The 19,934-nt window shown below is 43.9% G+C and overlaps 1 protein-coding gene across 11 annotated transcripts in view; it reads left to right on the top strand.

The window, feature by feature from the left end:
• The first annotated feature begins 375 nt into the window (after nucleotides 1-375).
• FBXL20 (F-box and leucine rich repeat protein 20) overlaps nucleotides 376-19,934 on the top strand; it is a 44,047-nt gene continuing 24,488 nt past the window's right edge. Inside the window, exons 1-3 of one of the 11 annotated variants that reach the window (XR_005933087.1) lie at nucleotides 1,394-1,730; nucleotides 1,840-1,886; nucleotides 17,493-17,554. Coding sequence is in view for 6 of the 11 variants with exons in the window: in XM_030021992.2 (XP_029877852.1) it covers nucleotides 1,499-1,730; nucleotides 1,840-1,886; nucleotides 17,493-17,554 (341 nt within the window). In the remaining 5 variants the exon portion in view is untranslated. Of the gene's footprint in view, nucleotides 410-607; nucleotides 838-1,393; nucleotides 1,731-1,839; nucleotides 1,887-7,790; nucleotides 7,877-17,492; nucleotides 17,555-19,934 lie in introns of those variants that run through there. The other 10 variants (XR_005933088.1, XR_005933090.1, XR_005933089.1 and 7 more) reach the window with 10 other exon arrangements.

Here is a 19,934-nt window from a genome sequence, read left to right on the forward strand (position 1 = left end):
CGGCTTACTGGAAAGGGGGGGGGGCGGGAGACGGCGGGGATCCCCGCCACGCTTGATTTTCCCGCGGGAATGACATCACCGTGACGCCAGGCCAGCCGGGCCCGTGATTGGCCGAACTCCGCGGCCTCCCCGCTCCTCCCGGAAGAGCGCGAAGGGGCGGAGGACACCGCCCCTCCCCCCGGGACCCCCGGTCCCTGCGGCGGCACCGGGAAGGGGGGGGCGCCCCCCCCGGATATCAGTGGGAGGATCCTCACGGCCCCCGGATATCGCGGGGGGGGGGTCCTACGGCCCCCGGTGTCGCGGGGAGGGGAGGGGGCGCCCCTCGCAGCCCCCCCCCCCCCCCCCGGTAAGACCGTGGGGGGGGGGCGACCCTGGCGGCGGCGCGATGGGGGCGGCGGCGGCCTGCGGGGTAGGTGGGGGGGTGGCGAGGGGGCGCGCAGCCTCCCCCCTTCCCCTTCCCCCCCCCCCCCCCCCAGCCACCGGCCCCGCTTCCCCGCGCGCTGTGTTCCGCCCCCCCCCCGCCGCCGCCGCCGCCGCGCGCCGTACCCGGCGCTGGCCAATGAGCGTGCGCGTTGCTGGCAGGTGCGGAGTGTTTTTGTTTTGGGTTGAAGTTGAGGCCGGAGGAGACGCGGCGGCGGCGGCGGGCGGAGGCCGCGGAGCCCCGGTACCCCCTGCCCTCCTCCCTCCGCCGGCCTTCCTCCCCCCTCTCCCTCCCTTCCCCCCCTCTCCTCTTCCTCCTCCTCCTCTTCCTCCTCCTCCTCCTCCCCGCCGGCCCCGCCCGCCCCCGGCCCCGCCATGCGGAGGGAGATGAACGGGGTCACTAAGAGCCGCTTTGAGGTGAGGCCCCGGCCGGCGAGGCCGCCCGGCCCGGCTGAGGAGACGGGGGGGGGGCCCCAGGCCGCAGTGTAGGGGGGGACGAGGCCCCCCACCCGGGACAACTGGTCATCGCGGCCCTGTGGCAAAGCTGGGTGGGTGGGGGGGGTATTTATGAGTGGGGCTGGGGGGGGGGCTTTACCACAGCGCTGGGGTGGGGGGAGCCCCACGGGTGTGGGCGTGCAGGGAGGGGGGGCTCGGGCCTGCTTCCCCCCCCCGGGTGTGTCTGGGGGGGGGGGTTGTTGGTGTGAAACTTCTTGCTCCCCCCTTCTACATCACCGTGTTCCCCTTTATGTCTGACGGCGTTGCCTCGTCAGATGTAAACTCCCGTGGGGGGGCTGCGGTGGGGGAGCGGGGGGGGGGGGATGTGCAGGGCTGCTGCCAACGTGTTGCTGCGGGTGTGAGTGCTGGCAGCGAAGTTGATGATGGAGCAGGGGATGTGGGAAATCGAGCCTGGAAAACAAGACAGCCTGGCCTGGGCCGGGAGGGGCTGGGAAGGGGGGGGAAGGTGGCCTCGGCGTGTCTTTTTTTGGGCAGTAGCCGGGAAAAATTTGATTACGGGGAGGTGGGGGGATGGAGAGGACGGAAGGAGCAGAGGGTAAACAATAAGATCTATTCAAAGAATATGGCACAAAGCAGCCTATCGAGCCCGGGCTGCTTCCAGCTCTGCATTGTTGTAACAGCTGTCTTCCCCGAGTGGGGGAGGAGGTTGGTATCAGGAGTGAGAGCAGCAGGGTTTACTTTTCATCGCTGTAAGAGCCTGTTGTGGAGGATGAAAATACCTGCCCGTTCCTTCTCTCGACCGTCTGGCTCGTGTTGTGTGCGAGGACAGCATGGGAGGAAAAGAGCCCAGAATGGTAAAGATGTGGCTGTGTGTGTGTGTGTGTCCCTCACAGAGAGGGGATGGGAAGGCTGTCAAGGGAAAATAGTGGTTAACGGTAAACTGAAGAGTGTCTGGTTCTACAGAGAACAGCGCGGAATTCCCCAGGAAACTGGCCCTGCAGTTGAGAAAGGTGCAGAAAATAATGGTTTTGTAATATTGCACATGAAATTGTTTTCTTCCTGTATGAAATCCGTATCAGCCGCTGTAAATAAGTAGCAGCTTATCTGTTCAGAATGGTTTCAGGTTAAACTGTGTTATAACATTCATGTTTCTGTAGCATCCAAATGATAAAAACATTGCACTAAACCTGGGAACTCAGAAGGCTGCATGCGTAACATGTTTTATCCGGGGTTATTGTTTTTACCGTTCTAGTCTGTTCTTGGCTGCACAGATTTTTTTTTATTTTTTTTTCTGAGAGGTTTTTTTTTTTTTTATTGCTGCAGAGCAGCTGGTTACAGAGCAGAGTAGAGAATAAAAACATGTTGGTAGCAGTCTTCTGTGGGGAAACATCTCATACGGCAACAACCTTTTCTGCTTGCTTAGCCTTTGTCTTGAAGTACTAGAGTTCATTCCAGTATTGGGAGAGCTTTTCATCAGGGTTGTACCAAAACAAGATTAACCCAATTCATTGTGGAAGAAGAGTGGGGAAGAGCTTTGGTTTGCTTGTTTTGGGTGGGGCTTTTTTGCTGGAATTGTATGTTGCTTTCTTCCTATAGTAAAAAATGGACAAGTTGAAAATAAGCAAAATGTTCAAAGAGTATTTGAGTTCTAAATTTTTTTTTTTATTCTATATTTGTACAGGAAGAGTCAGTGTATTATAGAAAGTCTTACTTTGAGCTACAGGAAGTGCCTTTAAACATTATTCTGTTTCTTGGCTATGTTTTGGTTAGTGAATCGAGGGCATGGTTTTATTAGCCCTAGCATTGATTATCTCTGACCCACTCACCTATATATCCTGGAAGGGACGAGTTTAGAACTCTTTTGCTTTAAATACATGGGTTTCTAGTGAGGATGTTTTGGTCTGAAAAGCTTCTAAACTGTTAAGGTGTTCACACTTACAAATAGATTTATTTTTCAGAGGGGAAGTGTGCGTAGAAATTTAGCCATGCTTTCTAGAAAACGGTTTGTAATGTTTCTGCTTTAAAAGTAAAAGTCCTATTCACTGACGAGAGCGTGCCTTTTAGTGTAATAGTTCATATTTAATGTGACATAAGGACAATTATGCAAAAATGTGTTGAGACTGGAAGCTGCTATTCAAAGTTGCTGAATATTGTAAGATCAACGAAGACAGCACGGGGTTGAATGCTTGGTGATTAGTACTCCTCCTACATAGCCCTCTGCGTTACCTCTGGATTAGACAGAGAGCTGACTGCCGTGGTAGTTTCCCTGACTGAGGAGTGGTAAGTAGGGCCTTTGAATGTCTGGAGTCTTATCTTGGGGTAAAAATAGCTTGATGCAGAGTTCTGACTAATGTATATTGTGTCTGTTTCAGACTTCAAATAACGAGTGAGTTATTGAGGGGGAGTTTGGTTCGGGTTTTCAGACTTAAGTTTATTGTCTTTCGTTAAGCCACGTAAACAGATTCCTGAACTATTGTTGTTGGGTAATTTCAAAATCCAATCTAGATTGGATTTAATAATCATTTCTTCTTACTGTAGTAATAAAATATGGTAATGGAATATGGGCTAAGCTTCTTAAATTTGACTTGCATATGGGTTTCTGGTACGTATGTGTAGCCAGCTGTCTGTTCCAGTAAGAATGGAACTCTTTTCTTTCAAATGAAAGAATGAACTCTGGTATGCCCAGCCAAACGAGCATATTCTAAGTAAGTCCCTTTATAGGAGGTGTGGCCACCACAGAGAAAATAACCACTTACTGTAGCAAAGCAAACAAAAAGGGAAAACATTACCCAGATTGACTCCTAATTTTCTGTGGTGTTGGTTTAATATGGAACATGCCCTGACAGATCGCAATCCTGGCTTATATTTGGGGTTTCTCTGCTTCCTGTTGTACCTAATACATGATGCCTGATGAACTACAACTAAATAATAGCAAAGAGGAGGGGATGTCATCTCCTGATGCTTTTGATTGACTGGTACTCTACTCTTTGAGGGCTTGTTTACCTTCCAAAGGCTCTAGTTCTCATCACTCCTTTAATCTGTCTCATCCACCTTCTTCTGGCCTGGGATGTCATCTGGAGACCAGGTGTCTTAGGCTCGCTTTCACTAACTCGCTTCTCTCACTAACTCATCATCAAAAAATAAACAACGCCTTCTAGGACAGAGCACTCCTCTGAGCTTTCTGGTTTTCGGAGTGGATGTGGTCAGGCGGCACCGCTCTGAGATGGTTAGCACTTGCATAGATGCATGTACAGAGCTGAAAGAGATGATCTGGCACAAAACTACCTGCCTATGATCAGGAGCAGCGTTTTATATGAAACAGTGGCTTCTTTGGTGTTAGACCAGCCCTGGGTTGCAGACATCTTCAGCATGAGCAGACTCTTGGCTTTTAAGCTTTCCCCATGCAGGGATCTCTTGCTCTGCAGTGTCTTGTGTTCCATTGAGCCACGTTGTCAGGCTTAAATAATTATAGTTGCTTTTTTTCCAGACTGTGAGCAATACATGTAGTCTCCTCTACATCCTTAAACAAAAACAACACAAAAAAAAAGCACCATCCTTTCCAGCTTCCTCAGGGAGTCTTCAAAACCTCCAATTAGCAGGAGGTGATTCTGGCTGTAAAGCATTTCTTTATGGGGCAGTTTGTCCTATTTAAAAAAAATGTTAGAAGTGTGAACACCAGGGATGTATCTGAGGAACGAGCATGTGTACGAGCCTGGCGACCACCTTCAGTCAGACAAATGTATCAATCCAGTGCATTTCAGAGCATTTCTCTCATCCTAGATTACGGGATCCTCAATGTGAGGGATTTCTAACTTCTGAACTGTGCTAGTGGCTTCTGTAGTTCCTAGGTCTTGCTTGAATTTAGATCTGCCATGAAATGAGGTAAGCTGAAAGCAGAATGAGAAACTTGAAATGCTTCAAAATTGAGTTGCCTTCTAATAATTAATCCTGTCTGTGTTCAGAAAGCTGAATTGAATAATCTCAATTACCCTAATCCCATTTTTGAATCTGCTGGGCTCTTGGCCTTTAAATGCTGTTTCCATATTTCAGGGTTGCTTGGCTTTACAGTTTAAGAGCTGATCCTTTTGGGTTTGTCTTTGTTCCCTTTGCTGGGCTGCTCCTGTGCTTCGTTCTACCCTTCTGGTTAGGGCTTTGTTATTTCAAGCAATGGAGGTTGTGTAAACAGGCAGAGGCAAACAAAGCGGGCAGGGAGTATCGATAACTCTTTGCATCCCACAGTGTCTCTCCTTGCTGTTTTCTAGCAGAAACTTGCAAAAACTGACGTTATGCTTACCATGGTGTTTCATTTTATATGGCAAGAGAAACTGTTGCTGATATAATGCAGTGAAGACATGAGGTAGTGCAATTGAAATGGTTTTGTTTTGGCAGATATCTAATAATGTGGCTCATAAGTAATGAGAAACACTGTCAGAATAAAAAAATACAGGTTTGGGGGGGGTGTCAAAGCTGATGGCTTTTCCATACTCTTGTTCACTCCCCCTACCTCCATTTATTTTTTTATTTTGGCGTTATCTCACGCCACACTTACGTGTAATACTTTTTAAGCCAGCACTTCTTTTTTGGCAGATGAATAATAAAATGTTACTTTATTGTGTACAAAGTGGTTGTTTAAACATTAAGATAGTGAGAGATGTAAACCATAACTTGTTTCACACCCCCACTGTGCTGGTCCTGTAGCTGTGCTCTGTACTCTAGTAGAGAAAAGGAAGAATTCAGCAAGCTGTGGAAGCAAAAGTCAAATTAGTTGCGCAAAAGATACTTGACCCAGGCTACAGGGAGACTGAGAAGGATTAAATAGGAAGGCGGCTTTTTGTTGGAGGAGGGGGCAATGGGTGGAAGTCTTAGTTGCTCTGAATTTCTCCTTCGCAATCTACATGCCGTATATTGCCATACAGGTGCCATATAGACTTGTTGCCAAAAGCCAAAGAAAGCATAATGTAGGGGAAGCAGTTAATTATAAAATTGACCGATAAAGAAAAGGTATTTCAGAAACTAGTTCTGATTACTTTTCTTTTGCATCTTTTTATTAAATTAGCGCTGGGGGAGGTTTCAGTCTCCCAGCTCTTTCACCTTGTAGCCTTTGTACTAGGCAGCCACAAGCACATCCCTGCCATAATTAGGTAGAGCAACAGCTTTACAAGCGTTGGATTATGTGTGTGCTTTGACCTTAGCCTGTGTCACCTGAGAGACCAAGCTTGTGTCGCAAATTTTTTTTCCCCGATTAAGATTCTCTTCTTCCTTCTTCCTCTGCAAGGAATTGTGCTTGCGAGTTGGGCAACAGTGGAAATGTTGGCCCTGGCAACAGTAATTTCAGCAGGAAATAAAAGCAGAAATGCCAGAAAACCTGTATTTTCTCCCCCGTCCCTTGCTGACATTTGTGCTGTAAAGAATGCTAGGGCAGCACCCAATAAGGACTTGTCACTAACTTGGCCTGACCTGGGTGAAGAGCAGTGCGTTGTGTTGGGGTTGGTTTGTATACGGCACTGGTGAGGGCTTTTCTTCCAGATTACTGAGGTGTGTGCCACCTTGGTGCCGAAACAGGGGTTCCCCAAGGTGGTTTCACTTGGAGCTGCAGATCGGAGCAGCCACTGCAAATGATGGCTCAGGGATGGTGTGTGTTCCCAAGGAGAGGTCCCTGACTGCTTGGGCTGTGTCTGTCTTCCATTGCAGCTTGCATAACAGGAAAGGGAGTTAGAGAGCCTGTATGCACGGGTATGTCTCATTTTATTTTAGATACCATTATTAATTGTGGCCTGGGATAGATCAGGTAATTATTGTTTTCATGTTGGATTACCTTGCTGTGTACTTCATTTGACTCATACCATTATGAAAGTCAACCCAATGAATGTGTTAGCCTTACTGATATGGTATGAAATGTTTTAACTGCACAGCTGTGCGGAGGGGCCCGAGTCTGTGTGGCTGGGGGTTGTATGTACCTGGCTGATCTGTCAGATTTGCTTTCAGACTGACCATCCTTTTGCGTGTGGTAAACTCGCCCAATGCCCTTCACACCTCATCTCAGGTAGGGGTTTTTTGAGACACCATCATTTGACTTCATTTCCAAGTATATATGCCTAATACTACCATCATCATCTTTTAGGTAATAGCTGAATACAAACCCAATAGCGAAAAAAGCTCATTACCGGTAATGTAGAACTGTAGGCTTTGGAGAGGGGCAGAACTATAAGAAATTTGTTTATTAAAGAAGCCTATTTGAATTGTGATGAGCCTTGGTACATACTTGGAGAGCTAGAGGAGTCTCAGTTTTGGCCTGAAAATATTGAAGCATGTCTCCGTTTTTTGTTGTTTTGGTTTTTTTTTAATCCGTTCAGAGGGTATTTGTAGTAAACAGCTACCCTGCTAAAATGAGCTTCTAAAGAGAAAAAAAGAAATAGTGATAGTGGGTGTTTTATAGCACAGTCTATGGCCATAGGCTGCGTCCCTGTGAAGTCAGGAAGTCTTTGTCTTATTTATACTCTCCTTCTTTGTTGGTCTTGGATGTTGTTTTTATGGGCAACAGCATATATTTAAAACTCTGAAGGGTGTGTGTGAGAAAGTAGCATAATTTTAAATCAAATATCTGTAATAGGTCATAAAATACCCAGATGACCACTCGTAGGATGCTGAGGTTTTTAATGGAGCTAAAAAAAGTAGGTGCCCAAAACCAGCTTTGATGACCGCTTATGTGGTATTTTTGCTTCTCGCTGGTTGCCCTGTCTATTTAACGTATAATGCCAACTAACTTTGACCTCTGTCGTTCTGGGACATGTGAGCTCTCACTGACGTTTTCAGAGAGTGTTTTTCATTCAGCACCAGATACAACTTCTGGTAAAGACAAAGCCGATTAACTGCAAGCTTCTGCCTCCCCAATCTGTCACCAGGCTGTTTCAGGTTCTGCCCTGCGTCCCTGCCAGGACTGCCCAGTGGAAACTACTCAGATGTGTATCTCCTGCAGCCTGTGTCAGCCGGGAGAAGTCGGGTAACTAAAATGCTGAGAATGGCTAGTGCTGGTGGTGTCTTTTAAATTGCAATTTAAAAATGAACACAGTGAGCTTTTAGGTGTAGTTGTGGGATGCTTTGTTTGTGGAAAACTGTCTTGGAGCCAAGATCGGGATAGAAGAACAAAAGACGTATGAACGTGCCCTTTTGGTATCTGACAGCAGTTTCTAGTTTTTTTAAAAAATAGGATATAGCACATGTGGTACTTCCAGTTGAAATGGTATTTCTTAAATCAGAAGTAGTCTTCTAGTATCTTACCTGCACACCTGACTTTGAAGTTTTACTCTTTGAATGCAACAACATGACCTTGTATATTTGCACATAAATCACCTGATGAATTTCTTCTCCGTGGCAGTTTCTGCGTTACACTGCTACGTCAGAGGTGTGTGCAGCAGGCTATTCTTTATCATGGGCTTGATTTCTATAGGGCTTTACTAATTTTTTTGTTCAGCCTCGTGCTTTTAGTGTTGCTGATTCAAAAAAAAGAGGAAAAAAAAAAAAGGCTATTTATTCTGTTTGTTACTGAATGCAGAATAATCAGGCTGCACAGAAAGGTAGCTCATCCATACCCCAGCTATTTATCGCCAGCAGAAATTTAAGCTTTTCCAAAGCAACGACAAGCAGATGAGGAAGAAGTGATGTGACGGTGTATGTCGAGTAAATTGCCTATTGAGCTATTTTTAGGAATATTAAGCCTATAATAAGCCTTTTCTTTTCGGCCAGGGTCTATTTTGTCTCGGTTTTGTACTGCTTAGTCACGATTTTGTTTGAGCGGAGCCCTGGTTGTGAGCCAGGCTGGGCAAGCGCGCCTGTGGCATGGTGCGTGGCAGGAGGGCAGCTGGTTGCTTCACCTTCCCTGGTTCTACTGACACAAATGCTGCAGGAGAACGCCGGAGCATCACGACTGCTAACGATGGAGCTTGTCATAGCAGTGGCTTTATTCGACAGCCAGCCATTTTCCTTGGAGACTTAACACAGATTAAACTGGATGGGTTTTTTAAAAAAAAAAAGTGTTGCTGTGTAACTAAAGGCTAGAAGGAAAATTCACCCAGTCTGAACTGCTTGTGGATGTAAACAACTTTATGCTTTGTATCGTGTCCTCCGAAGAGCCTTGTATTTCACTGTCACTTCTGTGTGACATCTTTGCAGTGTAATTTTTTTCTTGGCCTCCAGTAAGGCAGCTCAGCCTGCTTAAACTCCTGCTTCCCTTAAATCTTGTACTGGGGAAGAAGCACTTCTGAACGAATACTCAATGCATGTTGGTTATGTTTCCGTTATTTAAGCCCTGTAACAGTGGTAGAATTTTTTTCCAAAATGAACAGAACTAGAGGCGAGGTGTTAGTATATATTGACAGTTTGTAAGAAGTCACTGCAAAGCTTCACTGAGCTTTTCCAAAGGAAATAGAGAATGAATTTCACATTTTTCTTGGTTTGTGTTTTATGCTCAGCTTTTTTTACTAGATTGGAGTTGTGTGCTATGAGCTAGGTTTGGCATGTGTCTTGTCTTGTTTCAATGACTCTGTAGTTCTTCTGGCTTGTTCATCTCCTGCATATGAACCATAGCAGATAAAAGTGATACAAATACTACCAGTAATACTAGATTTTTGGATGTGAGCCAGCAGCTATATAGCTGAAGAACACCTCACAGGGCATCTCTGACTCGTCAGGATTTAAACTCTTTGAATGAATTTGCACAGGTGTTTCATTTCTTTCACTTCAGAACAGCAAAAGACTCTCTTATAGCTCTGAAGTTTAATCTCCAAAGTGTCTCGGTGATACAGATGGGTGGGGATGTAAACTGACAAAATATGCCAGCTACATATGTAATCTCTGATTTATGATGGCAACTGTTGATTCCCCACCTTTCCTAGTTTAAAAACAGTTTCCAGAATGCATTATTTACTCTCTAATAATTGCAGTCTGTTTTCTGTCTTGGTTTTAATTGCTTTATTTCCTGTGGTTATAAGCAGTTGTGGAGGGTCTGGCCAGCATTTGCTTGTGAACCAAGGATAGTAAGCTCTAGGTCTGAATAGCAGCTAAAATTTCATCCTTAGCACATGGTTACCTTTTTCTTTTGTGTTTGTAAGGCTGCTGTAAGAAGTTTGTCTTACACCATTTCTGTTACACAAGTAAACAAGTTGCAGTATTTTAAAATTATAATATTTACTAATATTTCATAGATTTTTTAAGAGGGTATGCTTTTATCTGTGTTGTTTATTTTGCATGAAGTTTGCTTAATAATAGAGATGTGAAACACTGTATTGGTTGTGTTTGTACTTACTTTGAGAAATTTATAGTTTTCATTTCCTGCTGCCCACCTGCATGGATGTGTCTCTGTTGTTTGGTTTGTTGTTTTTTGTACTGAAAATGGATGTCCATCTTCTTTCTTTCCCGCTCTCTGCATCAACCTGATCGTGTTCTCAGCCTGGCAGTGTGCACTGCGTTTTCTTCTTGGGCAGTTTCAGATTTTTGGTCTGTGTTCTCAAGGGCTGGGTGTGCCAGACCCCATGTTATTTTTCACTTGAGTGAACATTAAGGTGGTTAACTGGGGGTCTCTGGTGTAACGACTGACTCCAGTGCCTTTGCGAGCCTTGCAGCCACTGATTCCGTAAAGCTCCAAATAAGCTTCATCCCTTTTTCTCCACTGAGCTTTGAATTTTCCACTTTAGGAGAAAACTGTTTGAGTTCAAAGTCCGCATCTAGGCTAACACTATGTGCTTTGTTGTTGGCTTTGGCACTGATGCTTCTAAAGTTAAGCCTCGTGTGATTTTTTTTTTATATATATTTTTAAGATCAACCATCCCCCTCCCCGTGCTGATGCCAGATGCAGTCTCGATTGAAAACCAGCTGTGTTTGTCAGCAGTGCAGTAAATACTTCCACCCTAGCTGATGTATGCAACAGCTGTATTACATTGCTGGCTTGCTGGTGTTTAGCTTGCATCAAGTACAAACGTGGACAATTACTTGATATCCTGTTAATGTTGATGGTAGCATGTTTCTTGTCCAGCTGAACATACCATACTATTAACTTAAGTCCTTCAGTACTTTTCAGGACAATACAGGTCTTGAATACCACTGCCTCGGTGCATGAACATGTTTGTGTCTGGGTAAAAGAGCATGGAGAGGGATGGTGCTCCTTTCCTCCTCGGTACCCATAACAATATAAGTTCCTATGCAGCAACAAGCTCTGCAAACAGTCAAATTGAAAGTGGATGAGTCCTTGTGATCAACCTGGAAACTTTATGCCAGTAAATTCCCTCACTTTTGTTGATAAAGTAGGATTTTGGTGGCACAGGGACATCGCACTATATGTTGGTCAGTTCAGGTTCTGAAGTTCCAGCATCGGAGCTGCTTAGAGTATGTGAGTGTTTGTGTATCTTAGAGATGTGCCTTAATTGTAGACCACCCCTGTTACACTGCACATCGACTGTCCTTTTGCTGCTCCTTATCTCTAGTGGGCAAAATTCTGTGGAACAAAATGTTGGGAAAATTGATGGTGTTTTTCATTGTCTGCTGTTGTATAGGCAAGGCAGTCTGGTATGTCTTTATGTCTAAACTGCACTTTATTGAAAAAAAATCCCTGCTGCTGTTCTAGTGGAAAGTCTTTCTGGTATGTCAGACGAGTGAACTGTTGTTCTCTTAAAAATGCAGCCAGGAATTTAAGAATTGCTTACAAAGAGTAGTTTTGAGCATTTAGGGTAATATAAAATAAATGTGCTTTGTGTTCTGTACCTTAATACTCCTAATTACTTCCAGTAAACTGTAAATGTTGAAATAAGTTTCTAAATGGGTTCTCAAGTGTATTTTTCCAAACACAAAAAAGTGAAAAACAAAACTTTTGTTCCCCATAGGAATACCCCTCCAGCCCTTCCCCAACAATAAAATCAAAACCATTGCCAGATGTGACATTTACAGGAGAACATTGCCCCGTCCCTTTGCCAGCCCAGACCACAGAAGAGCTCTGCAGCCAAGAGCTTGCTCGGAGCCGGGGTCCGTAGCAGCTCATGTGGAGTTTTTCCGGCTCTCTGTAAGCCGGGAGAGACAGCTTTGTGCCAATGTGTGTTTGGAGACTTTCCGTGGAACTGGGAGTACAGGGAGCGTAACTGTTCTGGAAGCAAAGATTTAAATTTTGCAGAAACTGTTGAATAAACACTCTTTTCACTGGAGAAGCTTTTACTTGCTGCTGTGGAGTAAGTCAATCAACCTGATACTGAGACCTCCATATAAATACAGCAACTTTTTTTTAGATGGAAACTTCTAAAATATAGCAAAATAAAGTATATTGAGTATGGATTTCCTGGGAAGAGCTGTAGGTGTTGGCTGTACCACCTTCTGTATTAGCATGTGCCAGTGACGCACATTTGTGTCATGTAATAGGGAGAAGTTGCACAGTCTGTCCACGAACACAGCAGCTGAATCAGTCCAGCATGTGGACACCTCATTTACATGCTGAATATTGACTATATCTGTTCACACTGGGCAGGATGGATAGTGTAGCACGAGACCTGAAGGAGGGAACCAAGACGAGTCTCCATGCTATATGGCTTTTGAAGCCTGGTCCATGACAACGCAAGACTTGCTCAAAGGCTAAATGAGTGGCTGCAATAATGACACAATGCTCTACTTTGTATTTTAACTCAAATCATGCATGCCTGCTAAGAGTTGCTTCACTTACAGAGCTTGCATCAGCTGTTGTTCATGTCCCTCTTTGCATGTGTGATGAGTACAGTACATAGTAGGTGTTTCTTGAGCAGGGACACTCATAATTATACGCTGTCATCCATTGCACACTGAGCTACAAAGTGCTGTCATCTGGATCATGTGTTGATGTCATACAGATGACCCAGTTTGGATTGCTGTGCCCTGTAATGAATGGCTGACACGACTAATGCCTGAATAGCAACTCTGTCTTCTACACTGTTAGCAGTGCCTTGCAGCAGATAAATCTGTTTATTAGCCCTGCACAGAGCACTTGCAGGCTGCTGCGGGACTAGGCAACCAGATGAATTGAACCAGTTTGCAAAACTTTTAATATTCTGAAAGGCAAGGGAAGAGTTATTAAAACAAATGGACAATTACTTGTTGTGCTAAGTGACTTCAGTGTAAGGCTGCAAGAACTGTATCTTTTATTGCTTTTGTCCTTTTGTTTTCATAAATTTGCTTGATTTGAATGCTTCTGGGTGATAGTGCTCTGGAGAGCAGCACAGCAGTGCCCATAAATGCGTCCTGGGAAGTACGAGTTTTCATTCAGCTGGGTTGTGGTCTCCGGGCTTTCAGTTAGTGTGGGAGAGTGCAGGAAAGAGTGCTTGAATTCAGGGGACAACTAGTGAGTTCCTGTGGATGACTGAAGGTTGGATGATCCTTGTCTTCGCTGTTAGCTTCTTGGGCCATCTACTCTTAAAAAAACCATGGCAAAACCAGGCCCCTCTGGGTGCACCTGTCAAATGCTGAATGCACTGGACTACTCTAAACTGCGAGCCAAGTAGTTACAATTCTCCTTTTATTGAATAGTAAATGGTGTATTAACATTTTAATTGGTTTATGAGATAAAGGATTGATTTATGGATTAAGCTCCCAGTTTTGTCATTTCTTTGGGCTTGCAAAGTTGGTTACTGACCTCTGGAGTTGTAATTAGATGGATCCTGTTTATTCTCCCTTTTGAGCCCCTGTTGGAATAGGGACAGTATTTCCATGGCAGTGCTGTTGAAGTGTGTATATGCAAAATATCTCATGGATTGTAAAATGTCTTTCTGTGTGAAGTATAAAACTGCTAGCAGACATATGCCCTGGAAAACTCTGCAGGTTCTGCCCATTTTCTAGCTTTGGTAGAAGAGCTGGGCAGTGCAATATTTGCAGGAAAATTAAATCATCTTAACTGAGCAATGACCATATTCTGTGTGTGCTCTGGCACTGCATAGCTCCAGCTGCCCAGGGCAGCAAAGCCATCACTTCTACTGTCTGTAGATATTGCTCTGAAGAGCAGTAAGAGATTCATAGTAAAATGACTAGGAAATGCAGCATTCCGTTATAAACTTTTTCCAGTTCTGGTGTTTTGGCAGGACACATTTTCCTTCGCCTTGTAGCAGATTATAGCAACCTATACTAATTTAATACAAGTTTAAGTCTAGTATCTGCTTCCATGGTGTTTGTTCTAGATTTATTGCTTGTGTTCTGGCTAGAAAAAGCTGTTTCAGAAGAGAGTAGTGCACTGCTGGTCTGCCCTTGTCTCGATGGGTGGAACAATAAGAGGAATTTCATCCTCTTCCCCCTTCCGTTTCTTCTGTGTAGGGGATGTGGCTTCACGCAGCAGCAAACTTGATGCTTTGTGGAAGATTCTGTGTTTCATACAGACTGCAAAATTTACATACAAGAAAGATATGTTTTTCTGTACCCTGTCAAGAATAACTTACTCTGCTGCATAACACCTGGTATTGAAGGATGATAAAAGAGATGTTAGGAAAAGCAAACTTAGGTCATTTAGTTTTTATCCCTAGAAGTAATTTCAAAAGTCTGGAAGTCTAGAATAGCCTCTAACACTTTTTCAGAGTAGGTTTATTCTTGTGCGGACTTGCCAGAAAGTCAAAATGTCTGTTGGTATATTTAACTAGCTATACATGCTGCCATGACTAGCAACATATCCCAATTCCAGCCTGTTTTCACCCAGCCTCCGTCATCTGAGCACCAGGTTTTGAAGGAAGGCTTGAAAAATGGGTCTGGTGATGTACCCTGGCACTTCACAGCCTTCCTGTGGAGGGGGAATTCCAGAGCCAAGGTTCTCCCTTGGAGCACATCCTACCTCGACCCTGTCACATTTAAGTCCAAGGACTTTTTTAGTAAGACAAAACCCAAACGTTCCTGTAGTATAGTACCGGTCAAAGGGTAGCTTCTGCAGAAAAACAGTTTAAGGCTTTGATTTGCACTGGATTCAAGGTAAGCTTCTACTGAGCAATGTAATGGGCAGAAGTCAAGAAGTTACCTGCATTTTGCACAAAGCTGTTTATGAGTGTCCTTGATGTACAGTCTCAGTTAACAACCGGCAGTGACTATTGCTTGCATTCTCACAGTAAAATTTGAATTCAGACAAAGCTTTGTTGCCAATACAGATGAGACAGAAAAGGCTGGCTGTCTGCTTCTGGAATCTCTATTTTAATACTTCCTGCCCCTTGCCTGTTCTCTTCTAGTCTGGTTCCTTTTCGGAAGTCTCCTACTGCTGCCTGATTTGCTCCTTTAATTTCTCTCACCCTTTTTTGTGAGGGAGGTGGAGGGTGCTGGTTCAAATGTAAAATTCTGGCCTGGACAATAACGGGAAAGAGGATAGATCTGCTTGTTTACTATTGGTCTTGTAACTGGGGGAAGAAAAATCATGGTCTCATTTTCCCATGAATAATTCCTCTGCATTTCTCCTTCATTAGAGCTTTCTCCAGAATTTCCTTAATTTCCCAGCTGATCAGCTAAGCCATCTAATTAGATGATCCAGTCCCAGAATGCGCACATGCGTTAGCTCCTTTCACAGCCTCGGCAATGTCTGCCCTGACCCGCTGTGGCACTCCGCAGTTATCTGCCAGGCGTCAGATAGCATTCGTGACTGAGTCTGAACACAGTTCTTGACTTGAGGAGATGCTCTTCTGCCCTAGTCTCTGAGGGAACAGACTTCACAGAATTTGTGTTAGCTGGGGAAATGGCAAAACTTCCATTTTAATTATCTGCAAAATGGGCTGAGTAGTTGTGTGTCTAGTGGACCATTTAGGACTTGCTAACTTGTGATATCTTCTGGTGGGAAGTGATAAAAGCGTCTGTGGGGGGAAAACAACACTTTTCTTCTGTGTGACATTTTGGGAAAGAATGCTGGAGAGTTTGTGTCCCACTTGAGCATCGTGCTTCAGTATCTTGAGATAATTAAAAAGCAAACTGTGATTTAGAAACACAGCTTTTAAGTTTGACTCTAAAAGCATTGTTTTTAGTGTTCTCTTGCAATGATGGCATTATTCTGTTGTCAGTTTGTTATCACTGATTGGAGCGTATTAAAAAGCTACTTAGCGGCAGCACGTTAGCTTTTCACGTTAAGCTACGATGGTTTCTTTGATAGGCGATGGGGTTGGATTGATGCTCAGGTACAGAATATTTGCTGCTTGGAGAAGCTGGTGCCTGTCAGTGAGGCCTAGCGTACAGCTTCATAAGCCACTAAGATCTTACTTTCCTTTTTTAACTCTTAATCTGATCCTCTGCCACTTGAGTGACCTAGCTGATGCTGGTTTTATTTGCTTTGCATATATACAACTAAATTGATTCAGACCACTTAATCAACCGATTAGAATCAGCTTTTTCAGACTGTAGTTTCAGCAGCAGTTTTCACCAGGTGTGTAGCTCAGGAAGATCAGCTCTTAGTTATTTCAGAGGTTAAAGAGAAACTTTATTAATGAAATTAAAGCTCATTCTTATTGTTCCCTGCTTTCCTTTTGGAAATGTTGAAAGCATGCTTCTAAATGGAATGAGGCATCACTGCTCTGCAGTCTTAGTTCACAGATCACTCTAATCATTCCTCCCACAGGCATAAGTGTGTGGAGGTTGGTTGGTTGTTTTTTTCACCATGGCAAGACAATACCAAGTCTTTTAAATATATGTAGAGACTTCTTAAGAAACACATGAGGCTTTGCTGCCTGTTTTTCTTAGGACTCATTTGAAAAAAGAAGTTTCAATTCTTTCACAGCTAGTGAGATTATTTTAGCTGGTCCAAAAGTCCATTTCAGATTTGTAAATTGCTGGCCACTATGATAATGCTTTGCATGAAAAAGCTTATGGGGTACAATAAACAGCTCTGGCTTCATTGCCTTGGAAGAACACAGTGTTTTCTCAGAATCATCTCTCCTCCTGATGCAGCACCAAAGATCACGTCTCCCTTTCAACCATGCTTTATGATTTTAAAAAAAACACTCTCTGCCCCGAGCTCCTAAGGGCTGCTCTCAAACAATATGCTGCGAGAATGATATGGGCACTGTAATACTTTTTCGTTAGGCTCCTGTTCACCAGCAGTCTGCTCCCTTTTCTGTTACGGAAACCAGTGCTATGCCTGTGTCTTCAGCCTCCCTTTGTTGGATGTTAGGGCTGCTTGATCACACTTGTCATAGCCCTTCCCTCCAACCCATTTGCCATATGCTTGTTTGGTGCGTAGTTAGACTTTATGGTTTTAAAGTGCCAGTGCTTTGGTGTACCTTCACAGAACTGTGACACAGATGGAAGCCTGTAGTAATGCTGTAGGTGATACCTTCCTATAGTCAGTGCTAGCCGACAAGTATGCCCTAATTATCATTTACTTTAATAGATAAATTAAAAATCTCAGTTTATATTTAATCCATCAATCTACAGAGCATTCTTGGACCATTTTTTAAACTATATTGGATGCAATATTCTATCCAACTGTGGTCCAGTCAAGGAGTTTGAAAGCTTGAGCGCAAAGTTTATCTTTTGAGAATTTATTGGGCCAGATGTCTCTCTCGAAATGGCCTCGTTAACCAGCAGCTTCTTCCCTAGAGTAAAGTAGGTTTTGTTTGCTTAATGAAAATATATGGCTAAATTGTTTAAATTGTTTTTGTTTACAGATGTTCTCAAACAATGATGAAGCTGTGATCAACAAAAAACTTCCAAAAGAGCTGCTGCTTCGGTAAGCCATCTTTCAGTTTGTAAGCTTGGAAACTGTGTTGTGTATTGTTATTTGCAGCCAGTACTGATTTTGCTGGTATGCTCATAAATCATGAGCTTGGATTGGGTCACTTATAAAGCCATAGACAAACAGAAGCAGATCAAAGGTCTGCATCAGCAGCAGTTTATGCTAAATATTATTAGGTTTTGTTTTTTAAAATGCTAAATTAATTTGCTGGTTGCCTGTTTTGTAGATGGAAGAACTATAGGACTAAACAAGTCCTTAATGAAAATAAATGGTAAGTACGGGCTAATGTGTAGAATAGGATTTTGCCTCTCTCTAAAATGTTCAATTTAAAAAAAAGTTAGTTCCTCTGCTCCATGGATGCTTGAGTGGACTTTGTCCTGTTCCTCATCAATGAGACAGATGTTCAGCACCTGGCAGGATGGTCCTGTTGGCAAAGATCAAACAGATCAGGCTTTGTGGATCTTGGTAGACAACTCTGCCCTCTCCCTCTGCTGCCCTTCTATATGCACACACGTATGTACCTTTTGAAGTTTGCCTTCCTCTGTGCAAGAGTAGTGTGATGATGTGTGTGTGTGTGATTGTACCTCAGTTGTCACAGTTTGGCATCTTGAAGTAAAGTCATGTTCGTCAGTGCTTTAAGCTGAGATGCTAGACTGTAAATGGTGAAGGCAATTGCAGGTGGCAGCTTGAATTATTAACACAAACAAAATTCTTACGCTGCAAAAAACTGTGTAGTACTGTCAACACTCAATGGCAATAAAAAGTCCGGGGAGAGGAGCTCTGACACAGGAAACTGCTTCTAGCTCTCTTGTGGAATAAAATGAATAGGGGAAAAAAAAGTCTGACACTTTTTTTTTTTTCTTTCAACTGCACCGTTTCCTCTGTTCTCTGTAATCTGATTCAGTTTCTTTTAGTCAGTAGTATTCATCCAAAAGCAAGATGTATGGCTTTTAGGGCCCTCCTTGCTAATAATGTGGGTATTTGGTTTTTCAGCCTAGTATACAGGCAAATGATTGTCCATGCTGTACAGAGATTGCTGTGTAAAAATCAGCATCCGGTATGTGGAAGAGAGAAGAAACCTGCGGGAGGAGCAGGATGGAGTAACAAACACGATAGGATGCCCTAGCCCAGATGAGTTAGCACAGGTTTTTTGCAGATGACAGCAGTTGTCTTCACCCAGCGCTTGCCCTGAACCATTGGCATGGATGTGTTGCAGCAAAAGGGGAATTTGAAGAGTGAGAAAAACGTCTCTCTGGATTTTCTGAGAGGGGGATTCTTTTTCTGATGGGAGCAAGTAGGTGCTGGTATTGCAGATGCAACAAAAATAGGATTTGCCCTTGTGGTAAGGTGACAAGACACAGGTAGGCTGGGGACAGATTGTGAAGAGCCACTGACATGTGAAGCAAGGAGTTTGTGTGGCATAGGGAAAGCGGGGAATCTGGTAGGGAGAAAAAGGTCAGGGGGTGGAATTTAATTGACATTTTGCATAGACTTCAGGGGAAGAGGTGTGTGGTCACTGGGCTCCCAAGGAGCAGGACCTTGATTAGAGCATGGATGAGCTTTCTGGTAGATCGGTCAAAGTGGAATCATCCTGAGTGGGACCAATAAGCACATCTTGGTCCGTAGGAGGTAGCTGGTGTTGAGGAACACTACCAGACAATTGGAGAAGGATTTGTGGTAAGTAGGAGGGAGGGTCCTGCACCAAGCAGGGAATTTTGTCAGTACAAGTCACAGTGGCTGAGTTCTCAGCAGTACGCACGCTTCTGCCCTGCAAAAGTGTTTTGTCTTTTGTGTCTTGATATCACTAATCATCCTAACCTGCTGTAGAACAGAACAAGTGTTCAGGATTGTGTGGAACCTAGGAGAAATCAGGAGACTGAGTTTATAAATGTTAAAGTTCATAAGTAATGGTTTTGAGAGTTGGAATTCACTGTTAGCATACTGTGAAAATTAATTAGTGTGGATTGACAGTGCAGCCTTTGAAAGAGAAACTTGGATGCATTTATCTGCAGGAATCTCCTGTAAATGAGTGTCACTGTCTGCAAGACAAAGACTTGTGTGTTTAAGCAGTGCTACTGTGTAATGTCTTGTTCTCTGGTTTGTTCATTCTGCAGATGGCATTGGATGTCTCATGTATGTGGTTGCAAAGTGGAAAGCTGTACTTGAGCAAAATAAAGAGTAGGAGGATATAAAAGGGGTGAACAGCAGCCTTTGTCACACCCCAAGATACAGAAATGTGCAACTCCAGTAATGCTTTTGTCTGGGAGGATGGGGTGGAGGTGTAAAGTGCTCTGGAGGGTTGTCCTCAGAAATCTCTCTTTTAAACGTGTCAGTGATTCAGCTGTCCTGTCACGTTCTGCCCTACCATGATGCT

Source organism: Aquila chrysaetos, chromosome 8 (assembly GCF_900496995.4).
Source record: "Aquila chrysaetos chrysaetos chromosome 8, bAquChr1.4, whole genome shotgun sequence".
NCBI classification, from domain to species: domain Eukaryota; kingdom Metazoa; phylum Chordata; class Aves; order Accipitriformes; family Accipitridae; genus Aquila; species Aquila chrysaetos.